Source organism: Acromyrmex echinatior, chromosome 4 (assembly GCF_024713525.1).
Source record: "Acromyrmex echinatior isolate Ae372 chromosome 4, ASM2471352v2, whole genome shotgun sequence".
NCBI classification, from domain to species: Eukaryota; Metazoa; Arthropoda; class Insecta; order Hymenoptera; family Formicidae; genus Acromyrmex; species Acromyrmex echinatior.
This window is the reverse complement of record NC_141855.1, coordinates 2,628,129-2,655,464: the sequence shown is the minus strand read 5'-3', so window position 1 is coordinate 2,655,464 and position 27,336 is coordinate 2,628,129. Positions and strand designations below refer to the sequence as shown.

Here is a 27,336-nt window from a genome sequence, read left to right as displayed (position 1 = left end):
CAGAAACTCGCGGTTTAAAGGATTCGAGCCAGATTGAGAATTTGCAGGATCAGGCGCAGCTAATGCTCGGACATCACGCACGTGCTCAACAACCAAATAGTCCAGCCCGCTTCGGCAGATTGTTGTTGTTGCTGCCATTGCTGCGAACAGTTCCAGCTGCAAGAGTGGAATTGATCTATTTTCATAGAACTATCGGCAATACGCCGATGGAGAAGGTCCTTTGTGATATGTATAAAAACTAAACATTTTAAATACCAAAGGACTTTGTTACGAACGTCACATTACAAAACGCAAATACATGATCCAAAAACCAAATAATTCAGAGCTAGAAGCAGGACGAGATTTATGAAAGACAAAATCTGCAGTCATCGAAGAAAGACAGTAAAGACTAACAGATGAAGCTTTTTTTAAATGAAAGGAACAAGGAGCAGAACGCGCGAACTTCTTTTCGACACGATCAGGCCTAAGGACAAAGTCCTAAGTCCCTCTGTGATGATCGTGAGAATTTCGATTGGCGAATATCTCTATCGTACAAACGCGAAGCACTAAAAAGAATGGCATCGCTAACGAATAAAACGGTAACTAAAGTGGACCGAGGGACACTCAATTGCGGCGTAAATATACACATATAGATATACATGTATTTATTTATTATAGATATATTTATCGGGCGTTAGGCTCGACACGTTGATAGCACATTTTCTGTTTTTCGTAGGAAGTCGATGAATTAATCCGAAAAGCGGGGATACTTCATTACTAATTTCATTTTTTATCTTTTAAATTTATTATTGAATTACCGAATTAGAGAAAAAAGTGATAGGGTGGGCACGAATTTTACAGCTTTGTGAACGTCAAAAACGCAAGTACGGAAATTGATTATTTTACGAAACATATATTTATATAAATTCGTATTAAGATTATTTAAAAAATTAACTCAATTAAAATATTTCCTTTTCTTTTTTGCTCACAGACAAATTTATGCATCAGAGATACGATTAATAAATCATGACGATATATACAGTCAAAATTAAATTACATTTTGAAATAACCGAAGCGGCAATATGAATTCATAAAATTTAATGTTGCATAACATCGATTAAAATCAAATTATTTCCATAATGAAAATAATTTTGTTTATAAAGATGTGTGAAATTGATTTTTCTCGGCGATGAATGCTCGTCCGCACTTTCTCTGTATATTTCGTGTTGTGATACTATTTGCTGTAAAACGTATTCTCGGTGATATATATATACATATATATATTGTAACGATTACTTGTAATAAAAATAAATCCGATTAACTAAGTTATCATCACTGACTCACTCTTTCATAGACTATTATCTTATTACTACTATCTTATTTATTATTACATGTTCATTAATGTAAACTATATTAACTTTTACAATATCGATTAAATATTAATTTTAGGTAAGCATTAATTATAACGCAATTTTGAATAAATATATTTAATACATCTTAATTTATTCATAGTATGAAAATGCCAAGTAACAATATTAAAAGTAATATGATACAAACATAAATTACATTTATATTTTTACATATAAAGATAAAATAAACTAGAGAAATAATTACTATATAAAAAGTAAAGATATGTTTTGAAATAAAATTGTAAAAAAAAAGTTACGCAGTAATAAACTGAACTAGAACTACTAATATAGAATCTCTCTCTAATAATGCACCATTTAATAATACACCTAGTAAATTAATTAATAATTAATCACAAAAATAATTTCGAAGCAAAGGTGTAAGTCATTTTCCCTGAACGGGAAGCAAAAACTCAAAGATTACCAGTGTATATTTGGCGAGGAGGTAAATTTTCAGGGGACCTGCGAGCCTTTCAAGACACGATTTGACTTTGGTGGGTACAGCGTAACAATGTATATTTGCACCAACACAACTTCGACATGGAGGATGTTGTATAATGTATATATTTATTTATCACTGCATAATCCCTGACTTCCCCTGCCGACGAGGATTTTGCCACATGGCAGTTTGACGGTCCCCGGCGGAGTTATCCCCTCGGCTTATAAATTACATCGGGGCTTGAGCGAGGTTTAAGGGTTTGCTTAAGTTGTCAAAGCAATCGGGGAGTTAAACGCCCCGTCGCTGGGGGTAAGCGACCTTAATGCTTTTTCGAGCGGATCTATGAAACGCGCCGAGTCAGGCAGCGAACCACAGAAAATAATTGAGGGAAACGTGTAGACCTTAAGTATTCTTCTGAACTTTTAAAAGAAAAAGCATCTGGCAAACTTTGACCAACTTGCATCATGCTGAATACATCTTTAATATTACATATTACAGTCTCTCTTTCTATTTTTATAGTTATTTATGTTGGGAGCGCATTTTATTAGTAAATATTTAAAAAAATGTCCGCACTTTTTATATTTAAAAATATATGCATATCTAATATTTAATAACGATATTATTACCATCAGTAATAAAATTAAAAAATACAAAGACAAATTATTTCTATAAATTGCTTCTATATGATACACGATGTATCTCACACTATACAAATGTTTTGAAAGAAATAATTTATTGAATTGTTAAATTATTGAATATTATGTAGAAATTCTTTGCAAAAGAACCTTTTTACTAATTTCAATAATCTGACTCTGTTATTGAATTATCATAACTTCGAAGACTGTTATTCCTGAATTTAGATATTAAAAATGAGAACAGACAGAGAAAGCACATTAAATAATTATCGCAAATCTATCTTACCTCGATGTTGGAAAAGAAGCTTGTGAAGCTTTCTCAGTAAATTAATGTTATCATAATTAAATTCACACTAAATATACAGAATACATCAATCACGAAATTGAGAATTAAGACAGCATTTCTTGTTTACCGCAATCATTGAAGTGAGACAACAAATCGACACTTTCTCAGATTATCTCTAAACTCCTTTATGATCAACCCTTTTTCCGCCCTTACAATCGTAAGTCCTGTGAAGGTTGTGCAGATCCGGTAACGAATTTCGATATCCTCTAGCGAAAAAGGGCGAGTATAGGCATGGCGGAACGAGGAGGCGGAAGGTAGTGATAGTATTGACTCGCTTTCGCGGATGTGCGGAGGCGGAGTTTTCGACCTATCTACCTCGGCATTCTCCGTGTATATCCCCTACTTCCATTCCGTTGCCCCCAGGAAGCAGGGAAGCCGGGGTCGTGCCGGGTTCGACCGAGTCGGTCGGGGTAGAGTGAGACCGACTCTCGTCGCACTGTCAACCCCCACCCACGCGACGACAAAACTCCCGCTGAAGGGTGATCCAGCAATGGCGGCAGGACTTGTTGTATTTCGCTTTCGAGGTGAACTCTCTCCATTCCCTTCTACCTTCTCGATTCCATCCCTGTCCCGCGTGCTCCCCCGATCTCGAGGCCCGGATAGGTATGGTGGCGGAAGGTGTGGGTAACGGTGAGAAAAAAGAGAGCTGCACAGCGAATTGTGGGGTCCTAGAGGAATGAGGAGGAATATCAGGAAGGAGAGAGGGAAGGAGAGAGGAAGGGAGGAAGGGGAGAGAAAGAAAGATAGACAGAGAGAGAGAGAGAGAGAGAGAGAGAGAGAGAGAGAGAGGGTGGAAGACTATATCGCTTGGGACAGGAAGCAGCAACCTCCATTTATTTTATTACATTATCATACCAACTAGACGCTCGAAAAGTGGGATTTTAAAGCAACGGTTCTCAAATCGTTCCGCGATAACTTTGGCGACTTTTGCCGATATCATTCGTTTTAGATTCTATTCTTTTAACAACAAATATTTTTTTTTCAAAATTTAGGTATTTTAATTTCTAATTGAGGTTGCTCTAAATCTTATATAATAAAATAAAGTTGATAATCAAATATGATTGATAAGATAAAATTGAAACATTTTATAGAAATGAAGGCAGTTATTTCTTTACATTTCAAGGACATCGGAAAGAATGAGAGAAAGAAAGAGAGAATAATTAAAGTAATTAATTAATTATTACATATGTTTTCTTTCTCAATGTCGTCTTTACATACCTATAGCATGAAGTTAATTAAATCGTATCAATGATTAAATACCTCTATTGTATTTTCTAAACGAAACATTTTTCTCGAAGGTGACAACACAAATATGATACTAATAATATGGTTAGTACTGTCATTTTCCATTTTCAAGCCAATCGTTCACTAATGACATTCAAAATTGATTTTATTCGGTTTTAATATTTAAACTTTTTTCATGTATAGTATTAAATTAACAAAATATTTATAAGTTATATTGCTATTGGCAAATTTGTAAAAATACAGATAGTTAGATAAATCGTAACTTGTCGCTGATCTTTATATTGTACCTACATTTAAGATAAAATAATATATTGGCCTAGTTTACATCGTATACTTGATATAAGTACTAACTAATAACTTAATTTAACTAGTTAACTTAATTTCGGCAATACGTAAATATATATATATGATATGAATATTTAGTTAATCATTTTGATGCATATTGTATCAATTTTGTACATCACTCTTTAAATTCATTGCTGAAATTAAGATAATTTAATAGAAAGTTACTAGTTATATCCGTATCAAGTGCACAATGTAAATTAGGCCATTAAAATTGAGTAATTAAATAATCCTTATTACTAGTCTTTATATTATACCTACATTTAAGATAAATAGCATGTTAAAGTTGAGTAATTGAATAATATTTTATAATTATTATATTTTGATATTTATATAAAAAAAAGTATGTTTGTATTGAGTCTTTTTAAGATAAATTAAAAATTATTTATATAGATATTATTTGTTGGATTTTAAGAAAATCTAGATCTTTCTTTGTAAAAACTAATAATTATTTATTAGAAGTGATTTAAATGCAATTTAAACTAAATGGTGCAATTTAACGGTTTAGTCTCTAAATCGTATCGAAAGATACTTTATCGAATCTAATTTAAACAATAATCCAATGTTTATTTTTATAAAAATGTCGTTTTGTTTTAGTACTAATGAACCAAAGTTTGATGTAAGTACAAAGATATTCTGATCGCTTTAATACTTTTTTTTGTTACAATTTTGTTTAAATGTTAAGAGGTATGACATAGGCGATATTCCTTCTATATGTTTCAGAAAAGGATATCTTTTTAAAAACATGTAAGATTTATTAGGTAATTATTTTATTAAATATTCTTATTGTTATTAATGTGAAAAGACTAATTTAACAGTGTTATAATGATATATCAGAAAAATTTTTTTATGTAACTCGAGATATTATTTTTATATTTAATAAGTAATATTAATAAATGTACATATAATGGTAGTAAAAAGAATAAGTTAGCTATAAATGAATGTATTTGCAACGCAACCATAGTTCTCAATAAAATTATTATACCTAATATATACTCTACTTTGTAAAATCAAGCTTCAAAATTCGTTTAGAGAAATATTAAACAACAAAAATCCAAAACGATACATGGAAAGTTTGTCACTAAATTGTGACAATAGAAAAATCAATATCATTATACATAGTTTCCTGTTATAAACGTTAATCATATGAAAGTAAAAAATGTAAAGTATATTACAATTTCTTTCTGTCGTAGCGTAAATTAATACAGAGAGGTCATTATAGTTTGTATTTAAAATTCATGTCGCAATGTGCCGATGCAAGTGTTGTTTCACGCTTTAACCAATTAGCTTCTCATTAAATCCAAGCTACTGACTCAATTAAATCAGTGGCCAATCTGAAATTTTTCCGTGCGCTTTTTTGGCGAGAATTGATATGGAAAATTTGCGAATGCGCAACCAGACTATTCCGCGTGTTGTGACAATACGCAATCGTGTGTTGTCGAAACCGCAGCTTCAATTATATCATAAACGGAATTTGATGCTATGTATTTTGTTTGAGTATTAAATCACGCCGCACGAGTATAGCCGCTCGTTAAGTAGAATTAAAACCGGAAGCGAGAGAGAGAGAGAGAGAGAGAGAGAGAGAGAGAGAGAGAGAGAGCGAGAGTGAGAGAGAACATTGTACGATTTAACGACCATCGATTATCAACACGAGTTTAAATTGAGCGCGAATACAATTATCCTAGCAGATTTTACAATCTCGTTAGACATATTTTTTTCACTGGATATGCAACAGATTTAATTTCGTACAAACATTCGCCGGTGGATAATATCTCTTCTTTGCGCTGATGATCCTTTAGGCAACAATGTTTCGTAATTGCAGACATTGCAGTGATGATAAATAAATTTCTTGGACCAAAATTTTTGTTTTGACAAAGTAAGGTTATTAAATATATTTTTTTTTTAAATTAAAAATAATAATTTCCATAAAACGGATACTGGTCGCTACGTGAATTTCTTTGTTATCGTAAATTATTATAAATATTTATTCCTGAAATATTCGTAAAAAATTCCTAAAATCCTAAAAAAACATTTCAAAAGTATTCCTGAATATTTCGAAATATTTACGAAATGTAAAAGCAACATTCAAATATCGATTAAAAATTCCATTTATATATTGTTATATATTCCAAGAATGTTCCAAAATTTTAATTTTTCCAGAAATTTCAGGTCGTCCCTAAATCAATTTTTAAACAAAATTTTTTCTTGAAAAAAACGCAGTTCATATTTCCACCTAGGTATCCCATTTCAGGATTTATTTTTCATGCGAAATGCTGCGCTCCTTATATTTTCTCCTAGATAATGCTTGTTAACGAGTAAATGCTCTCCGCCGCGGTTCTCTGTCACAGGAAATGTGTACTGTTCATTCGCTCACGATTTTTGATATATTCAAGAAGTATTCATATAATATTCTGACATTTCGTCGACCTTTGTATATTCTGTGATAATTCTTTCACTGTGCCGAAATATTTCTCACATTGGGAATACGAATCGAATTTTCCACGAATATTTAGCGTTAGCTGAAGAATCAAAATAGTTATAACTTTTTATAAAAAAAATAAAACTAAAGATGGTATTTATTATTAACAAAAAATATATTGTATAATTTTTAAAAGAATAATTAAGTTTACAGAAAATTAAGTAATCTGATTAAATAAATTTTGTGATAATTAATCAGCATGATTAAAAGAAACATAAAAGAACAATATGCATAACATAACTTTATTAATAATTTTCAAATAATATGTATATAATAGATACGTAATCACTATAAATATACAATTATATGTTATTTGAATATTTAATAAGAAACGTTAACAATGAAATAAGATCATAATAAAATCTGATATAAGATCAATTATTGCTGTTGCATTTAGGTTATGTCGAGATTAATTTACAATGGGAGAAACAAAAAAACTGTAACAACAAATCTCGTCACAACTAACCTGGCTTGCCATTTACATATTTGAACTTGTTTAAGCAAAAAATATATTTTAAAACATAAATATAACTGTAACTAATTACTTATAAAGATTCTAAAGAAATATAGTTTTTTTTTAAATTATGATATAATGAACAGAGTGATAAATATAATATTTAATACGGCGGAAATGTCACTGATTTATTCTTTTACTAGCAAAAAATGAAAATATTTTCTTTTTCTAATAAATCGCTCTTTAATCTGAAATAACTCATTGCACTATGACCGCAATATTTTTGCGGAAATATTATATTTTTATGCAATATTTATATGCAATATTATCGTTTGTTATTTTGTAGTAATTTTAAATGTATCAATATGCATATTAATTATCCCCATTCTCTCAAATATTAAGAAATAAAAAATAATCAAGTCGTCATGATAAAATATAAGTTCTTATAAAGTAAAGAAAAAAACAAGAAAAAAATAAAAAAAATCGAAAGGGCAAATCCTATTTCCGTTGGTGGATATTCGAAAATGAAGTAGCCGTTGGTTAAAAACGAAGACAGATCGTAATCCTGGGAATACGTGAGGCGGAAGTCTGATTTCTTAAATAGAACTCCAAGACTCGCGGGGCCTGGATGAAAAATTTACCCAAGATCTTCTTAGGGTAGCTACTCTGTAAACAATGATAAACTACATGATAAACGAGGTATACATGAATTCATGAAGCAATTTGAAAAGTCGTTAATTCTTTGCTGGATGTTATTGAAATCAATTAATGTTTTCAGAAAAAATAACTCATCATTAAATATCCAAAAATATTCTGTTTAGAAATTATAAATTAAAAATAGTCATCATCTTTTTATATACGGTTTAAATAGATTTTTTTTCATTATTTAACTGAGTCTTAAATTTTATCTTAAATTTTTTTTAATGCAATCATAAAAATATATAAAATGTAATTAAAAATATTTATTATTCTTCTAAGCGAAATATTTAGAAAATATTGAAATTTAAATGTGATATATCATTTCATATGTTTCTTGTTAAACTTTGAGAATTCTTATTTAACATTAAAAAGATAAAGTAATCCATTTTTAAGGAGAGATTTCGACAATTAAGCAACGATCAGAAGAGACTCTCTTCAACAATCTCTCTCTCTCTCTCTCTCTCTCTCTCTCTCTCTCTCTCTCTCTCCCCCCTGCCACTCCTCTCTCGGACCACTTTTATCCCCACTGTTTCCATCCCTCATTCTCCCTCTTTCCTAAAATCAATAGGTACGTCGCCGCGTCGCGCCGTTCGTCATACTATGTATTTGTTGCAACGTATTTTGCGAAGTATTTATATATAAATGCAAAGTATTTTATAATAAATCTTATTTTATGAAAATATAAAAATTCAGAATAAATTTGCATGAATACATTATTGTAAACTTATATAAATTAACAAAAAATTAACAATTAAGTATTGTAATAGCTACGTGATCTGTAAAGCACCAATTCTTTTGTAAAAATGATTCACTCTTTAACAACTTCGCTATAAACATATCTGATCAATATTTGAAAGAAAAACAATTTTCTCATAGGAATATAATCTTTTCATCAGCTGCAGCTTACGATAATGTTACTAATTATTTTCATTCTACTCAAACAATGTTTACATGCCGTGTGCCAATGGTTCGCCATCCGTAAAACCGCGCGCACGATTCGTTCAGTAAACTGGGGGCGATGCCTTTGTCTCCTTCGCGAATTAATTTCAAGGGCGAGGACCTTTTATAACAGACCTTATATCCGCGAACCCTGTTTAAACAAAGAGCATCTTCGTATAACTTACCGTTGCGTGAAATACGATGTCAAAGGGAGCAAGTTCCTCTTTTGGAAAGACATGCGGACTTACTGAGGTTTAAACGCGTGAAAAAGGAGGAATAAAAATATCCCCTGAAAATTTAATTTCCAAGAATGCAAAATGTACTTCTCTTTTGTTTCAAAGAAGGAATGGAAGATATAGAAAATGATTTATTGATTGTTATCTCTAATAGATAACTAATGTTGATAGATTAATAAAAACTTAACAAAATTTTTATCACAATGCTACACATATATTATATCTTTAAAAATAAATCTATGTAAATATTTATTCTTTTTTATATTCAAGCTATTTATGTTTTTTAAATATATTTCTGCAGAATAATGAAATATTAGATCAATAATTTATTCATGCAGAGTAATGTAAGAAGTTTTAATTAATAAAAATATAATTTTCATCTAAATTGATAGAACTTCTAACATTTTACTATTACTAAAAATTAATTGTAAAATAGTTAATATATATTATATTAAAACGTATTTTCATAAAATAACTTGCATTCCAATCAATATTTAGTTGATAATGAAGGAATCGTTGAATCCTGCAATGGGTATTTATCGGAAAAAATCCATTTTATGATTTTTACCATACTTTGATAAATTACCTACAATAGATTAATGAGATCAAATTAATCGAGAAGCAACGCGAAACAATGTGCAAATCCATGAAGATAAAAAGCTTATAAAGGATAAAATAATGTACAATAAACAATACTTGAATTCAACTAACAAACGAAATTTAAAAATAATCATCGAATATATAATATTTTTCGATGTCAATATTTTTATGATTCTTGGAGCAAAAAAATATGCCGTAATGTTTATCACCATCAGGCTGGGTAATATTTAAAATAATTTCATTTTAAATATGTATTTAAAATAAAAATGACATTTTGCATTTCCTATTTTAAATGGTTTATATATATATATTCACGTTGCCATCAGATCAATTTGTCTATCTTTGAATAAAATTACTTGATTTTACAAGTACAGATTGCGTTTTAACGACATTGACATATGTAACTTTCAGGATATTCTAGTAAAGGTATACAGATTGGAATATTTTAGAAACATACTTTGAAGAAAGAAGATTATATTATCTTCTAAATCCTTACCTTTTCTTTTTAGGTCTTTCCTTTCAATAAATTTGAAAGTAAAATACAGCACAAAGAATCAATTCTTTTATAAGAATTCTTTCATAATTATAAAGAATGGAGAGAATAAATTAATAGAGATTGTAAAACTTATCTGATGTGATATTGAAGAGAAACTTTTAACATTTTGAAAAGAGATATCTTTTACACTATATTAACCTCAATACACAACCTCAATTGTCAATCACATTTACCAAAGTCAAAATCTCACGAAGTAAGCAGCTGTCATTACAAGAGAAACCAATCAGCATCGCGGAAAAGCGGCAACAATAAGCTTCGAGAGATGCGAGCAATCGACTTAACGTCTCCTTTTTTAAATAGGATTAGGTATCACATTGCAATATAGATTTTGTTATTACAAATTAATATAAACAATTTCCAGGGAAAAATTGAAGGACGATGGAGTATACATTCATATGATTGGCAATTTCCCTGCTGCCAGAAGATTTATGCAAATTATTGAAACTATGATTGTTACTAGAAAAAATAATAGAATAATTTTAAATTTTGCTGTTGCTTATATATGTAAGTATAATTACAATGAACCATATTTATATTTACACTTGATTTTATATATTACATTAAGCCTGCATTCAGAAAATGTGCTATCAGTGCTATTGCATCATCCTGTTTTATATCATCCTCTTGCTTTATGTCTCATAAACAATTAAGATAGAATGATGCAATAGTGCTAACATTATGCTCCTAGAACACAGCCTAATTAATTTAAAAAAATCATTGCTATATCGGTATACTCTCTGGACAATTAGTTTCGTGACGTATATATAAATAAATGTTTAATATTTTATATAATTTAAAAATACACACACACGTTTTCCGCGAAATGATGTTCTCTCTTACAAAGCGCTTTGTGTTCTCAGTTGAACAGCGTTTTTTAATGTTATTGCCTTGAAGGTTCGTTCGTGAGAGATTTCTTATCACGACCAACATTCTAAAAAATTTACTTGTGTACAAATCATGCAATATAATATATAACTTTTGATTCAGATGATAAATCGTCGCTGAATTTTTTGTACTTTTAAAGTACATCGATCTAGAATAAATAATAAACTTTTTTATATAATAATTTCTTTATTATTTTGAAATATCGATTATACCTTTTTAAGTTATAGTTAATGTATACGTAGAAGATTAATTGTTGATGATGCGAATTCAATGATTGAAACTTAAAAAAAAGAGATATGTTTGAATGAATGCGTACGTATAGATTATCCCGATTATCCTGAAATCTTACGAATTAGTATTCACACATCCACACGGAGCAACGCAACGATTTGCGGTCAATCAAATATTCCTTCGATACACACCGCATATAAAAATACGAAACTGTTGGCTTCATGGAAGGTATTAAATTTATGAAATGGCTTCTTCCATCTGGATGCTGTTAGAAATCGAATCCGTTATCTCTCTCAATAAGACTCTCGTGAATTTTGAACGTATAAACGTTTTAAAATGGAAGCCCTTGTATAGGATGTCAAACTTGATTTTCAAACTTAACGTCAATCATCATATTGGACTTGCATGCAAGCAGTTTTAATGAAAAATCGTGCGTCAGCTTTTCGAAGTCAAATCCTTTTTGTTAAAAGTTGTATTGAATTAAAATCTATTCAATTGGTCTTTTCCTCTATGTATAAAATTTTTTTAAAGTATTCGGTACTATGTAAGCTGTCTTAAGATTTATATTCATCGCAATCAGCATAAAACTTTCCGAAATCGATTTGACGTACGGAATAGTAAAAATAAATTGTGGAATTTTTTTATACAAATCGGGACATTTTTTACTGTCGATAAAGTCTACATCTTTTCTTCTAGTAATTCTTTGTATCTTATTTTATTTTACTTTTTTTTTTACTCCTGCTGAATAACATTATTTTTATTTGTATTTCGTAGTTTATTTAATATAATCTTATTACGTCACTTTTGTATTGAGGAATTTCAGGGAATAATGTCTCTTACCATAAATGCTGACAACCTATTATCTGTCTCTTACCATAAAGGAACATGAAATCAAAGAAAAATATCATCGACTCTATTTAATTTTAGCTAGATTAATTCTAGCTCGAATCGATATCGAAACGATTTCAATTTTTAAATTAATGAAATTTAAATGTTGGTCCATCATACAAGTTTCCAATATCATTTGGAAGTATAAAAATACTACTAGTGTCATTGTTACTACAGTAGTATTACTACTGATATGCAATAGTGTCAATGCTGACCTGTAGTGTTACTATTGTAGTAGTATATGATAGCATATGACGTAACATAGAATTACTTCCAGTAATTGTAATATTGATATAAAAAATTTATTAGAATAAAAAATACACACACACACACACACACACTATACTCTTTATAAAAGACAAAGGTCTAGCAGTCCAGCTGGACTAGCAAGTGGAAATGGAGCATGAATCTCGGTATTGCAGAAGTCACAGTTTATGCATTTAGTATAGAGAACTTTAAACGTAACAAAGAAGAAGTTGATAATCTCATAGACCTTATGAGGCAGAAATTCAAGGATTTGTTAGAAAACAAGTATGTGTGACATTTAGAATTTTTTAAATCAGTTATCATCGCAGCACAATATATAGATTTTGTTATTACAAATTTATATAAACAATTTCCAGGAAAAAATTGAAGGACGATGGAATATGTATTCGTGTGTTTGGCAATTTGTCCCTGTTGCCAGAAGATATATGTAAATTAATAGCTGAAGTTATGATTGTTACTAGGGAAAATAATAGAATATTTATTAATTTTGCTGTTGCTTATACATGTAAGTACAATTACAATGAATCATATTTATATTTACACTTGATTTTATATATTACACTAAGTCTGCGTTTAGGAAGTGCGCTATCAGCGCTATTGCATTATTCTGTTTTATGTCATCCTCTTGTTTTATGTCTCATAAATAAGAATTAAAATAGAAGATTAACATAGAAAGATGCAATAGTGCTAACAGTATGCTCCCAGAACACAGCCTAAACCGATTTAAAAAGATCACTGATATATCAATGTACTCTCTGAACAATTAGTTCGTGTCGTATGTATAAATGTTTAATATTTTATATAATTTAAAAATATATACACACACACATACTTACATGCATATATAATTTTTATATTTTTTAATATCACTATAGCAAGGGATGAAATTACTCATGCAATTAAGGATATACCATAATACAAGGTGTAAAGGATTCTGATATTTTACCTGAAGATATTAACGAAGATCTGATTACTGATTGTTTGTACACTTACAAGTCTTCATATCCAAATTTGTTAATTCGTACTTCCGGAGAAACTCGACTTAGCGATTTTCTCATGTGGCAAGTAAGAAAACATATTTAATTTTTGTGGTTTGAATCTATCTACTTGTAATCAAAGCAGAATTATGCATTTAAAAATTTTACTTAAATTTCTTTTAGATTTCCAATACTTGTATTTACTTTATCAAAGTATTGTGGTCTGAATTCAGTCTATGGAATTTTCTTTGTGCAATTTTTTATTATCAGAGATGTTATTCTAGCTTGCAAAAAAATAAAAACAATTTGAAACCAATTATGCATAATACTAGAGTATCCATGTTTATTTATAAGTTATATAACAAACGTGACATAGCAATCGAAAAAATATATCAATCAGCAATTCAATCCTAGAAATAAATAATAATTTATTCTGATTGATATATTTTTATATATTAATCTATTCTAATAGATAAGTTGTAAGTTGTAGCTATTCTAGTAGATAAAATGTAATTTATACTGTTAAAGGCATTTATTTTTTATTGATTGTGTTCTCACATATACAGTTCTATGAAATTTAATATTTTATATTGTCAAAAATGAATAAATTGTGCTATCTGAATAAGTTGTGAAAAAAAGGTTTAATGTTGCGTTAAGAGATTCATTATTAGCTATTAGCAATATTTTTTAATTATAAATTGCTAATACATTATCAGTTTTATTAATATTTGTGAGTTGCTACATTAATTTTTATTTACATCTTTCTTTAATCTGTAAATTAAAGAAAAATCTGGAATTTAATTTTTGATTGGTGTTGAATAGTGTTTAAAATATGATAAAACTCATTATCTACCTACTAAACAAAATTATGTAACGTTGCGTTATAACCATGCGACGATTTGCGTTTTGTCGTATAAATGTTTTGATAACGTCCTAGAAACCAGAAATTTCCTAAGATTCCCTCGAGAGATTCTCTCAGAGATTTCCTCAATTACTTTACGTATGCGACGTCATATTTGCAACGTTTCTGCGACATTTGTAAAACTTGCCTTCGATATTAGGGACGTTATAATTTTAGTTCCAGAAATGTTTTTGTAACGTTTCAGGAAATGATCCTTGATTTATGTTTAATTTACAACTCGAATTGTAACATTTTTGTAACATTTTGGAATTTGGACAGTTTAAACTTTTGTTTAAGGTAATCTTAAAACTTACTTTAAGAAAAATATATAATAAAAGAAAGTTTTCCTTCAAGATAATGTTGTAAAATAATTTTGTAGAAGAGAGAATTTAATTTTGAGAGAGAGAGAGAGAGAGAGAGAGAGAGAGAAGAGAGAGAGAGAGAGAGAGAGAGAGAGAGCATAAAGTTATCTGAAAGATAACTACGAGAGGATTGTTATAAAGATATTTTTTAGTGAAAAAATATAATTGACAAAAAAATAACTAAAGATATTGCACTGTTAGTCATCAATAGGAGCTTTCCAGCAAGAACCACAAATTAATATAAGAGTCCTTATTCGATAATCAGTAAGAAACATAAATAGAGTGACTCTTATATCGATTTGTGCCTCTGCTGAAAAGCTTTCTTTATAATTTTATCCATTTATTATATTTATTTATAATGAAGATAATTTTTGCAAGTATTTTTAGTCATCTTTTTTTTAGTTTTTATATTTTAGCATATGTAACATTTAATATCAGATCCATGAATTAATTTTTACACAAAATAAACAAAATTGTATAACTATCAGTGTATGTATCCTATTTATGAATCCTGCAGTGCTTACCATGTCATGTGTGCAAGAGCCATTATCTTTCATCAAAATCTTCTTTGGGGATTCGTTTTCCAAAAATTATATTAATGTTCATTTATTCATGTTCATTAGAACATGAATAAATTTCTCATAATGCTGCACCTTTTATTCTACCCTGTATAATTTTCGAACACGAGAAACAATTCTACAATGTCTGTTCGGTGTTTCGATCCCGCGTATTGCTCACAGATGAATGATGAAAATTATCAAAATACTGAAAAGATCTTTTTCATGTAGCTTTTTCAGTAATAAATCTCGAAAAAATATCTTTTAGATCCAGTTTCACAACTCATGATTAACTCTTAATCGAGGTTCAACTTATTCATTATCTCTTTTCAATTCTAGAATTGAAAAGAGATGAGAAATAAGTTGAACCTCGGTTAAGACTTAACTATGAATTGTAAAACTGGGCCTCAATCGTGACTTTTCACTTTACTCAAAACACAATCATTAAAAAATGACAAAAAGATGTTTTTAAATTGTTCGACAGACTAGATCTTTTCGTCTTGTCAAAAAGACAACTTAAAGATGATGCTAAAACAAAGGCCAAACTTGATCTATGTTCGGTAAAAATTTTTCATGCCTAAATATATACATATAAATATTTAAACATAAACATGTTTAAATATTCATAAACGTATATATTTTATATATATATATATATGAAATATGTTCATACATCTTTTTTTCTTTTGTAAAATTACTTTTTAGTGTAATATAAATAATAATAATAATAATGTAAAAACATAAAAATTAATTAAATATATAATTTTCGCGTTGTTTATTTTAGAAAAAAAATCAAATTTGGAGAAATGTAAATTGCTTATACATAATTATTTATAATATTTTATATATAATTACACCGATTACACGGAAAAAAACAGTTCATATAACCAGAAATATTTAGTTGCAAGCAATATAGTTACATCATCATAGTTATTTTTGTATGATAAGTATGGTTCATATGACTTATTTACTTGATGTCTCAATTACACCAATATAGTGATCTGGTTGTAACCAAAATTTGGTTGGAGGAGCATTTATGAAATAACTATCTATCCATATACTCACATAGAAATTGCCAACATTGTTTAACTGGCTCAATTGCTTATCGGCAATCAAGAGTTGCTACAAAATGATTTTGCACGAAACGAATGTGGCAAAAGTGTTTTCCCCCGTGAGATATTAATCGTTAAAGTTGATGACTATTCAGGAAATCTGTCACATCTATGACATCATATCTTATGTATACTAACACGTACACATGTAAAAAAATCTAAAAAATTATGAAGAAATGTTATTTAAACGCATTTTTTAAGCCTATAACAGACCTCGACTTCATTCTTCTAATAAATTTTCCGACGCTTTTTAATTAACAGGAAGTAAGATATTATAATTTACCGTTACTTTTTTCAAAACTAATTAGACATCTGGGTAACTTTCCTTGATGCAGATTTACTAAAAAAATTTCCTACTAAAATTATAAATTACACTTTAATATCTCAGAAACTAACTAAGAAATTACCGATTAATTTATAAGTTGATCACTTCTATAATATATATCAAGGTCAAGATTAGCGGCGAAGTGTCCCCTAAAGATTTACTGTCGTCAAGAATAAAAAAATTATATAGATTATTTTTAAAGTCTTAAACGTACTTTTGAAAATTTATTTAATAAGTGCTATAAAGATAAGAAATCTTGACCAAAAGTTTTATATATTTACAACATTGTAATTTTCAAAAGATGTTTTTAAGACTTTAAAAATAATAATTTAAAGGAAGGTATTTAAGAAATTAGATAGATTTAAAAACAAAATATTATAGTCTGTATATTAACACATAGCTGATATATTAATTTTAAATATTAAAAAGTTGTATGTATCACATTTTGAGTTATAAAAAAATTATTTTTGGATAACATCTTTAAAAAAAGATTAAAATATAGTTCTTGCACAGGTCAGATTGACAATATATTTATGCAAGTCTTTTAGTTCTCGTATGATTTCATAACATAATTTTAGAAATTCTTGATCAACCTCAAAAATAATTTATTTAATTACTTTCTGACTGCAAAATTAACTGAATTAATTAATTCGGATTCTCAACAACAAAATTATTAGCAATAAAGTAATATAAAAAAAAAATAAAATAAAGAATGAAACAAGATTCAATATAATAAAATTAAGATGGCAAAAAAGTAGAACAATATATTAAAAACTATTTTTAACAAAAAATGATGATATAAATATCTGTACTAAAAGAGTATGAAATAACAGCAGAAACAGAGAATTATTAATTAGCTAATGTATAATAATATTATATGGAGCAAACACCACTGAATCTTCTTGGAACATGTCTGGTATCCATCTTGATCGATCACACAAGAGTTTCTGTTATACAAGGTGCATGAACTTCAGCGACAACTTGAAAGATGTCCATGCAGTACGACGATGATCTTCGTTGAATACCATAATCCTCGTTAGAGGAACACGCCTTGGATCAGAAGCGGGATATCTCCGACTCCTTGACAATGTCAATGATAATCTGATTTTTATTGACTATAACCTTGTTATCATCAGGTTCTTGTTTTTTATTATCGATATCCTGTTTGTTATTACCAATGTCCTGGTTATTATCGTTGATATCTTGATTGTTACCATCGATTTCCTGATTATTATTGCTGATATCTGGATTGTTATGGTCGACATCCTGATTATTATTGTCAATGTTCTGGTTGTTATTAACGTTCTGATTGTTATTGTCGATATCATGATTATTGTGGCCGATATTTTGATTATTATCATCGAGATCCGCCCGCTCGGTATTCTCCGTACCATCATTGCCGCCATTAATATCATTTCTTGTCCTTCGTTCACCAAACTGTCGTTGATAATATTCCTCACGCATTAACTCATTGATGTTGCGCCAGCGTAAGCACATTATTAAAATAAATGGTTTGCGAATCTCCTTATTGAAAATCGCGTAGATGATTGGATTCAACGCACTATTACAATAACCAAGCCAAAGGAACAGAGATGATACTGAATGCGGGATAGCATCAGGTTTGTAGAATGGTCTAATTAGTGCTAACATAAAGAATGGTAACCAGCAAATAATGAAGGCACCAACGATGATGCCCAAGGTAGTGCTTGCCTTTCGTTCACTTTTTCTTCTCCTTAACTGACGTTTATTACAAATGCAGGCTCGACTATTACCAGTCCTCAGTATTCTTATCGATTTTTGTAACATGTTCCGTATAAGACTCTCTCGGCGCTCGCTGAAGTGACGCCTTGGATTACCTTCGCTCTGTAGTAAATTAATTCATTTAGTAAATAACGTTATTTACATATAAAATAGAAAAAAAGGAAGAAAAATTTTTTTAATAAAAATTGCATTATTTAACAAAGAAGCCTGCACAAATCTTATAAAAAATGAGTCGGTCAGATCGCTTTAAATTTTAATATTTTGTAGCTCATGTGAAACTGATTAAAATTCTTCATAGGCTTCCAAATGTAGTTAATTTTTGCTCTAGGAAGTTTGCTTCAGAAAGTCTTTACATTGTATATGAGAAAGTATAAAAAATCGAAATAAATCTTTTTTTACTGCACTTGTACATACATGTATCAGTGATATATTTATAATTTTAATTTTGTACCCGTTTTCAGAATTACCCAGAATGAACGTGGACATGACGAGCGTTTCATTCCTTTGAAATGCTTGATTCACCTAAGTGTCCTTGTTACTCATGAACAGTGTTTGATTGTCGTGAGTTTTCTTGCCTTTTTGAAAATCCTAACATATTTCTTCAAATTAGAAAATAAAATGAAGTCTTTTTTCACAGAATGTTTTGTACCATAATAATACTTTTCAAAATATTGAAAAATATTGAAAAATATTAAATACTTAAACTTTTTTGTGATACTATGTCCAACAAATTTTTCCGTGACATATATGTATACAGTATATATCCATGATGCATAAGATACATTATACAGTATTCGTAATTAATATTAATAAAAAAGATTTATCTTGAATTATTCTTTTATATAAGATGTGATGATCTTCCGAAGGTCCTGGAGCAAAACTTTAGAGGCATTTGGAGATTTTATACTCCCCAAAGTTTAGTTATAACAGTTAGGGTCTCTGTTTTTAAGTTTAGGATCCATGGAAATGACATTTTGATTTTCCAAGACTATCCTAATGCCGTTTCTATAAATAAATATCGATTTAAAAAATTTGAGATTGAAAAATTACATTTTTTTCCAAAAAATTTGCTATAATTTTTTAAATTTATTTTTTATAAATTCTAATGGCAGATTCTGAAAGAACAAGAAATTTTACATAAAAAATGATTATTGCTTAATGTTTTTAAGAACATTAAAATAACAAAATAAATCCGCTGAAATTTATTTAAAAAATGTGTCTAACTGAACATTAATGGACTAAGAAAAATTAGAATTCAAACATAATTTACAAAAAAAAATAAATTTTTTATTTTAAAGAAATTTCTTTATCTTGATGTAAAAAAATGTTTAAATTATGTATCACATTATTTGCATTTGTGATTAAAAATAATTTTATAAGTTAACTCGAATTTTATCTTTAATTGTCTGTAAAATAAATTTATTTCAATTCTTTGGATGTAAAAATCAACATCAAAGCTAAATCTAACATATATGACTTACTGTAGATGCGATAGTATTTTTTATATGTGTGCTTGGCAGACTGGTCAGCCTTACACACTTCTTGTAGGAATGTCGTGGACAGCTCGTTGAACACATAATCCTATGGCGATCGAAAGATGAATTAACATCGGGCTCCAATTCCATGTCAAATCGACCCACTTGATAATTCATGGCAGATTTATCGCGCGCGGCATTGAATAGTTTGTAGTTTATCTGCAATACAATTAGTAATACACATGCGCGCATTTATGATACATTCTGATGAGAAATTATTATCTGAGTAACAATTATAGTCACCCTAATAGTAACGGAAACTGTAATATGTCAGAGTTAGAATTGCAATGCGAGATGCAAGGCCATGTCTCTTTCTATAAAGTTAAAAAACTTCGTTCCAATTAATGTCTAAATAGAGTAACTATTTTTTAAATTATTAATGCCGATTGCAACGATATAACTGCGAGACATGTCCATTTGATCTTACATATTTGTTATCACAAGTTCAATTTACTGTCGTCATATCTGAAGACAGTGTCGCTTATTTTAGTATATGCCATCACATAGGCTTATTACAAGCAGGGCTATGCATATATTTGAAATACTTTTATTTGAAAAATAGTATTTGTAAGACAATTATATTTCGTATTTTATATTTATCGGAACATATACAAATATTTTGTGTTTTATATTTCAAACACTAAGATTGACAATCAATATGACAACAACATTGCAGCAATACTACTTTGAAAGATTGCAATATTTCATAAAATATTGTTGCAATAAATATAATAATATTTCTACACAAAGAAAACGGATACGATTGCCATGACCAAAAGTCACTCACCAATTATATATGTTTTGGTTATAGTATTGGTGATTGTGATAACCGTAAAATTGGCATATCATCTTAACAATTATGGCTGTAAAGATATGTCCATTTTACAATCAAATATATTGATGGGCGAAAATTATCATATTTTCGCTTGAAACAACCGTAACATTTTTTTGGTGTATGTCAGCATTATCGGTGTCTGAGACAGCATTATATCTGTCGCATTAAACTCAATGGAATTCGAATTCTTATGATAGCAAATTGATGGCAACGTGTCGGCATCAATTTCTTTGACAACAACTTGTGTTGTCAATTTGCCAACAGAACATTGTCAGCAAATCAGCGGCAATCTAGCAACTTGTCATTATCTGCATGCTATCCGCAGTCAACAGCATGTATACAGCAACATGGCGACAATTATGTGTCAAATAATAAATACTACATAATTATGCTGATAGCTGGTAATATACAAACAAACCATGCTGTGCTACGCATCGCAAATGTTTCGAAATAATACTGACAATGTTCAAGAATAGAAAAAATAAATTTAGTATTTTTTAAGCGACAACTCACATATGTCACGTCACAGCAACGTTTCATATATGTATATGTATTTTATCAATTACAATAGTTTTACAATTTTAATTTTCGAAACGCATCGCAGGCGTTTGAACTTAAGATTCCGGGGTGATAAACCTAATATGCTTACGTTAAACTGTATAATCGCACGCTTGTTTGTCAATTCGATGTTCAATAACTACTCAACTAGCAGCCTCACGGTGTCTCGTGTGAATCAGACAAAATTTAATGCATCAAAATCGACATCTGTTTATCTAAATTTTATAGTAAATTTATCTCTCTCTCTCTTACTAAGTTTTAATTTATGCAGTAAAAGATTAAAAAGTTTATAAATCACTTATACTATGATATCACGTATGTAAAGGTTGTAAAAATGCATCTTTACATAATATATTGTATTTAAATAAGTAAGCTACACCGATTTTAACCCACTATGTGTGCATATATGATATGCGATGTGAACGCGCGTGTATGTGTGAGTATATGTAAGATATGTCCTCAAGGAAGGAGGAAGTGCGTTACAGACGTTGGGTCTGAGGAGTAAGGAAGAAGGAAATGTATCGTTAAGTGACGGGAAAGAGGATTTGGTTGTTTCTTCATATATATATCCATTGCATTTCCTTTTCAACCCATATTCTTTCGCCCCCCTCCCCTGCTCCGCCTTTTATAGTACTATGCAGTTTTCTCTCTCCCTCCCGTTGCGGTCTCTTACTTACTATGTTATTTTTTCATTCCCGTTGTGGGCCTCCCTGCTCATCATCTTATTCGCGCTCTCTCTTCTTCCCGTTGCGTTTTTTCTGTTCAACTCCCTCGTTTTTCTTCTTTTCACACGTGTTAAAAATATTTTATTAAATAATTATAATATTTATTTTACGATTTTTTAATGATGCGATTTAGCAACAGAATGATACGGAATGCAATTTAATAATATTTTTAATGTAAGACATATAATCAAGCGCGCTTTCTTATTAACTAATTCAATATGAAGGTATGAAGAAGGAACAGAGGAGAAACTAGGGAAAAAAATAATCTAAACTATTATGTCCCAGACTCTACTGGTCTTTTTTTAAAGGCCTATAAAGATTTTCATTCAAAGCCACTTATAAAATATCTGTGAATCAACATTTGTGCCACAAGAAATATTGATAGCGATGGGGCAGATGGTAAATTCTTTTCTATTACAGAAAGTGTCGAGAAGTATGATTTGAACTAATTTTTTGCATCAAGTGTTGGGCGATAGAGATCACTTTTAAACAATAAGATTGAAAGTTGAATACAAGTGTTTCTTCCTGTTCGTCATAGTTGACTCATCTCCTCCGGATCTATCACAGACAGATTGTAATGACGAAAACATCTTGTATCGTCAATTACCTAAACAATTGGACACTACAAGCAATACCAATATCAAAACTAATTCGCAATTTGTACCTATAATCCTAATCCCAAATAAAATCATCCCATACAACCGACTCCGAATATAAAGAGAATCTTTCGCAATCGCGGAATTAATTGACCGGAGTTAATTGAGTTCAGCCAGTCAGTCGATACTCTATCAATCCACCGTTTATTCTATGACCAGTTTCGTCCAGTTATTTCCAGGCAATCTTTTTAATCAGTCAAGTCTTTCGTTAACTTGGTACTACGGTTGAGTTTTATGCATCTTCAAGATACCTGATCGAGACCGCTTCTACTCCTGAGAAACAAGGTCTTCCTCTTCAATCTCATAACGTTCAACCAACTCATAACGTTCGGCTCGTACACTTAACAAATAGTATAAATCTTACTCATTTTTTCATTTTTTTCGAAAAGAACATCTCTGAGTCTTAAAATTATTTTCATCATGCGCTATAGTTCCCATCGAACATTATCGTAGAGCTACTATGGGTTACCCGATCAAGATCGACTTGATCCGTATTATCCTTGCTATTCAGAGTTATTCGATCGACATCAGCGTTTAGATGACATTTACATGATCCGCGAAAATTGATAGTGTATCATTTCCCCTTTTTGCTTATTTGTTTTTTTTTAATTTTACTTATTTACTAATTCACGAAACCACAATAAATTTTAGTGGACGCTCGTTCTCCGTACAAACGTAAATCAAAGGTATTCGAGAAACACATAAAGAACCGCCGCAACCGAGCGTAGGCTATAAGAGAGACAGCTTAAGGCGAACAAAATAAACCTAGTCAAGCAAACGTAGATTTAAGTGATTATTAACCCAATTATTATTCTCCTCCTCTGTCCCCTTCTCTCTGTGACCCCGTTAGTCCTACTTCCCGGCGTCCTACCATCCTCCGAACCCAAACGAGTTTTTCCCCTATCCCTTCATGCCCCTCCCTCACCTCTAGACCAAACTCACCCTCATCAGTCCTAACGGAAAGAATCTCGGATTTACCTCCTCTATCCCTCAGCCTTCAATTTCTGAACCTCCTCGCCTCTCTTTTCCCGCGTCCTCTTCTTCTTTGATAGAATTTCTCAACGAGTTTCCTCCTTCCTACTCTAAATATTATTATCACTAGGGCAATCTTAACTCTTTTTTCTCCTTATTTTCTCAGTTTTCCCAAATTTCCATGCCTTTCTCGACAAATCCTATATAATCAAAGCCTATGTTCCGATTATGATCTGAATGAAATTCAATCAATAATTTCTAAAATCGATTTTCTTTATACTCTTCTCCCCGATTCTCTTAATTATTACAAAATCCTAGTTATTTTTTTCTTTAATTTCTTTCCTCCTTCTTTCGCTGTAATCACCGAAATAACGTTCAGAAAAAAATTAATGAACCTTAGATATTCTTTACCCATTCTTCGTTCCATCTGTACATAATTTATTAATTAATTATAACATATGAATATACATGCAATTTCTTCACTTCAATCTGCTTACTATATACGAACTTGTCTACGAATGACCAATGAAAAATTTACTAAAATAGAAAAATTTACAATTTCAGTATGCAAAAAGTAAATTTTGAAATATATTTAGCATTTTAATTTTATCGCGTTGAATTAATATATTAGACTGTACTCTTAAGAAAGATACGTTTGTCGTATTTTTAAGTTAAATGAATATGTTTATTACATCTGTTTTAGTTTTCAATTTTAAGTAAACCAGGTAAAACATGCTTGTCATTTTTAGGTTATAATTTTAAATTAAATAAAACACATTTATCATTTTTTAAATCAAGTAAAATACATATATTATCATTTGAAGTTATAATTTTAAATACAAAATGTCTATCATCATTAATTTGGGATATTAAATAAAATATGTTACTATTTTAAATCTATCATATTAATTAAAGTAAATTTTTTTTTAAAACTTTAAATATATCTTATGTTTGTAACCATATTTTGTAATTCAACTCTAAAAATAAACTAGATCTTAAATTTCAAATAATCTCTTTTAAATCTAGCTTTGTATCTCGTCCCTGAACTTCCCATAAGATCGTACAGATTTGTTCTCGAGTTAAAAGGATTCAATTCCTTGACCTAAATTTGTTTAAATTAGTTATAATTACTTGAAAAAGAAATCTTTTATTTGATTCTTATTTATACTTTTGTTTTATTTTTGATGTATCAATTCCGCATGTGCTAAACTAAAAAATATACTTTCAATTAAAAGATATAGCATGATAAAATTTTACAAGCTTCGATATAACAGGGAAAGTAATTAAGGACCACTTCGACCAACTCTGATTAACTTTAATCGACGGTTAGTCCATTGGAATTGGCTAATCACATTTGTCGTTGACAAATGTAATTGGTTAATTGGAATGAACTAATTGTCAATTAAAGTTAATCGAAGTTGGTCGAAGTGGACTTAAAAATAGATATGGCGAGCTAGGGTTAAAACATATATGAATACGAAAAACATTTAAAATTTGCAAATTTAATTATCTACGTACTTCTTTATCTAAACAAGATATTAAAAAAATAAAAAATATTTTATTTCTATAAGAATAGTATATCTAATTGTATGAATTTTGGAAATCTATACTCATTTCAACACAATTTACTCATTATTCTGTTGTAACTTGTTCGATCAAGGCCCCTATTCTTGAAAAGAAATATAGTCCGAAAAACTAGGAAAATTATATAATACGTTATGTATACTATTAATTATAGCTTTTATCTAATTATTTGTATACGTTTTTTTTTTCAAGAATAAGGGTCCAGATTAATACAGAGAGTTCTGTAATTTATAACTATAAATTAATGTTGCGAAACATACGTATTTTATTAATCATGCGATCACAGTTTGCAGTGGTATTCATTTAGTCGAATAATTAATTGACAGTTACACCTTTTAAACATGAAATTGAAGAGACTCATTCTGCTACTCTAAAACCAATGCTATTGCGACTGCTCTTTGTATATATTAATAGAAATTATTGTTTGGACTTCGCTGATGATGGCTTGAATATAGCCAAAATGTCTGATTTTTATCTTAAGAATGAAATTTGAAATAAATTGTGAGTTGTAACGCGCATTTATTACTGCGATATTATTGCAATCGCCCGTTATTTAAATTATTACTATTTTTATCTTGAGAGCATAATTTTTTTTGTATATTAATTATTTAATTAACACCATTTCTTTTATCTTTTGATAAAATTTGCATCGTAATTGCTGAATAGACATGTCAACTTTGTATAAATCACAACTTTGTACAAATATATTAACATCAGATTAATATTTGTGATATTTTTTCTGATTATTTATTATTTTGTCAATTTTTTATATTCAATCTCTTCCATGAAATTATCAATGTAGATAAACTTTACACTATCATTAATGCATAATTCCTATTTTAAAGCGTTATATTAACCTATACAATTATTTACGCCTCAAAATAAGAAACCGAATTTCGGTAGTTAGAAATTTTTGCAGTAAGCGCATCAATTATTATTAATATTTAAAAAGCGAGTCAATATACAAGGGCATCTTCGCAACAGCGCAACGTACTATGTCTGAGCACGCAAATTTCAGACGCTACTGACAAACTTTAATCATTTATAATTTGAAAAGCACTATAGCCTTGACATTTTCGTACAAGACATTTCGTCTTAAAATGTTCCACAGAATCTGTCAATGAAAGGATATACTTTTTCTAAGATACCTTGTACAAATAATATAAATAGAATTAATTACATTAAACTATTTTGTTGTCTAAGTTTACTTATTTAATATACTACCGGAATAATGACGAGTAGTGGAATATAGAAGCTTCCTACAATCGCGTAGATTTGGTAGACAAAATGCTGATAAAGTGCGCAAAGAGTGGGCCCATTTTGTACTTCTTCATATTCATTTCCCATGGTTAAAAGTGGCGGCAAACTAATACACATGGCTAGTGACCAAATGATGATGATGTATAGCGACATCCGTAGCTTCGTCCTCTTCGTTTCATATTTTAGTGGTTTCATAATCAGCCAGAATCTTTAACATAAAAAGAGAAATAAGAAAATTCATATATTTTTATATATAATTAGTCAGTATTTATATACCGACTAATTTAGCATAGAAATAAAATTGATAAAAATTGATGTAATAATCCTTGAATTCTGTGAAGTTGATGAGCATTAAGAAATATCGATACTGGAAATCAGCCAGATAAAAGATGCATTCGACTCGTAGGTCTCGCCTCTGTGCGTGCACCTATGAAACAGAACGTCCACTCTCACTCTCTCCTTCATACTCCTTCTAATTCGGCTACATAGATGATCAGAATTGGGGCGAAACAATACTATACATACATACATGCATACGTATGCTCGCACGCATACATGTACATATATTTTTTATTATATAAAGAACTTAT

At 29.7% G+C, this 27,336-nt stretch overlaps 2 protein-coding genes and 1 pseudogene across 6 annotated transcripts in view; 2 read left to right on the top strand and 1 right to left on the bottom strand.

Moving 5' to 3' along the window:
• LOC105147606 (photoreceptor-specific nuclear receptor) overlaps nt 1-1,311 on the top strand; it is a 33,453-nt gene extending 32,142 nt beyond the window's left edge. For both annotated transcript variants that reach the window (XM_087405132.1, XM_087405131.1), the window contains exon 9: nt 4-1,311. In XM_087405132.1, coding sequence (XP_087261258.1) covers nt 4-242 — 239 coding nt within the window. In that variant the 3' untranslated portion in view covers nt 243-1,311. The remainder of the gene's footprint in view (nt 1-3) is intronic.
• Nucleotides 1,312-11,532: 10,221 nt separating this feature from the next.
• Nucleotides 11,533-17,442, top strand: LOC105147607 (dehydrodolichyl diphosphate synthase complex subunit DHDDS-like; annotated as a pseudogene).
• The window catches only part of LOC105147432 (5-hydroxytryptamine receptor 7), a 43,302-nt gene continuing 33,186 nt past the window's right edge, over nt 17,221-27,336 (bottom strand). For all 4 annotated transcript variants that reach the window (XM_087406009.1, XM_011058428.2, XM_087406010.1 and 1 more), the window contains exons 4-6: nt 26,711-26,954; nt 20,103-20,315; nt 17,221-18,723 (exon numbers count right to left, since the gene is read on the bottom strand). In XM_087406009.1, coding sequence (XP_087262135.1) covers nt 17,917-18,723; nt 20,103-20,315; nt 26,711-26,954 — 1,264 coding nt within the window. In that variant the 3' untranslated portion in view covers nt 17,221-17,916. The remainder of the gene's footprint in view (nt 18,724-20,102; nt 20,316-26,710; nt 26,955-27,336) is intronic.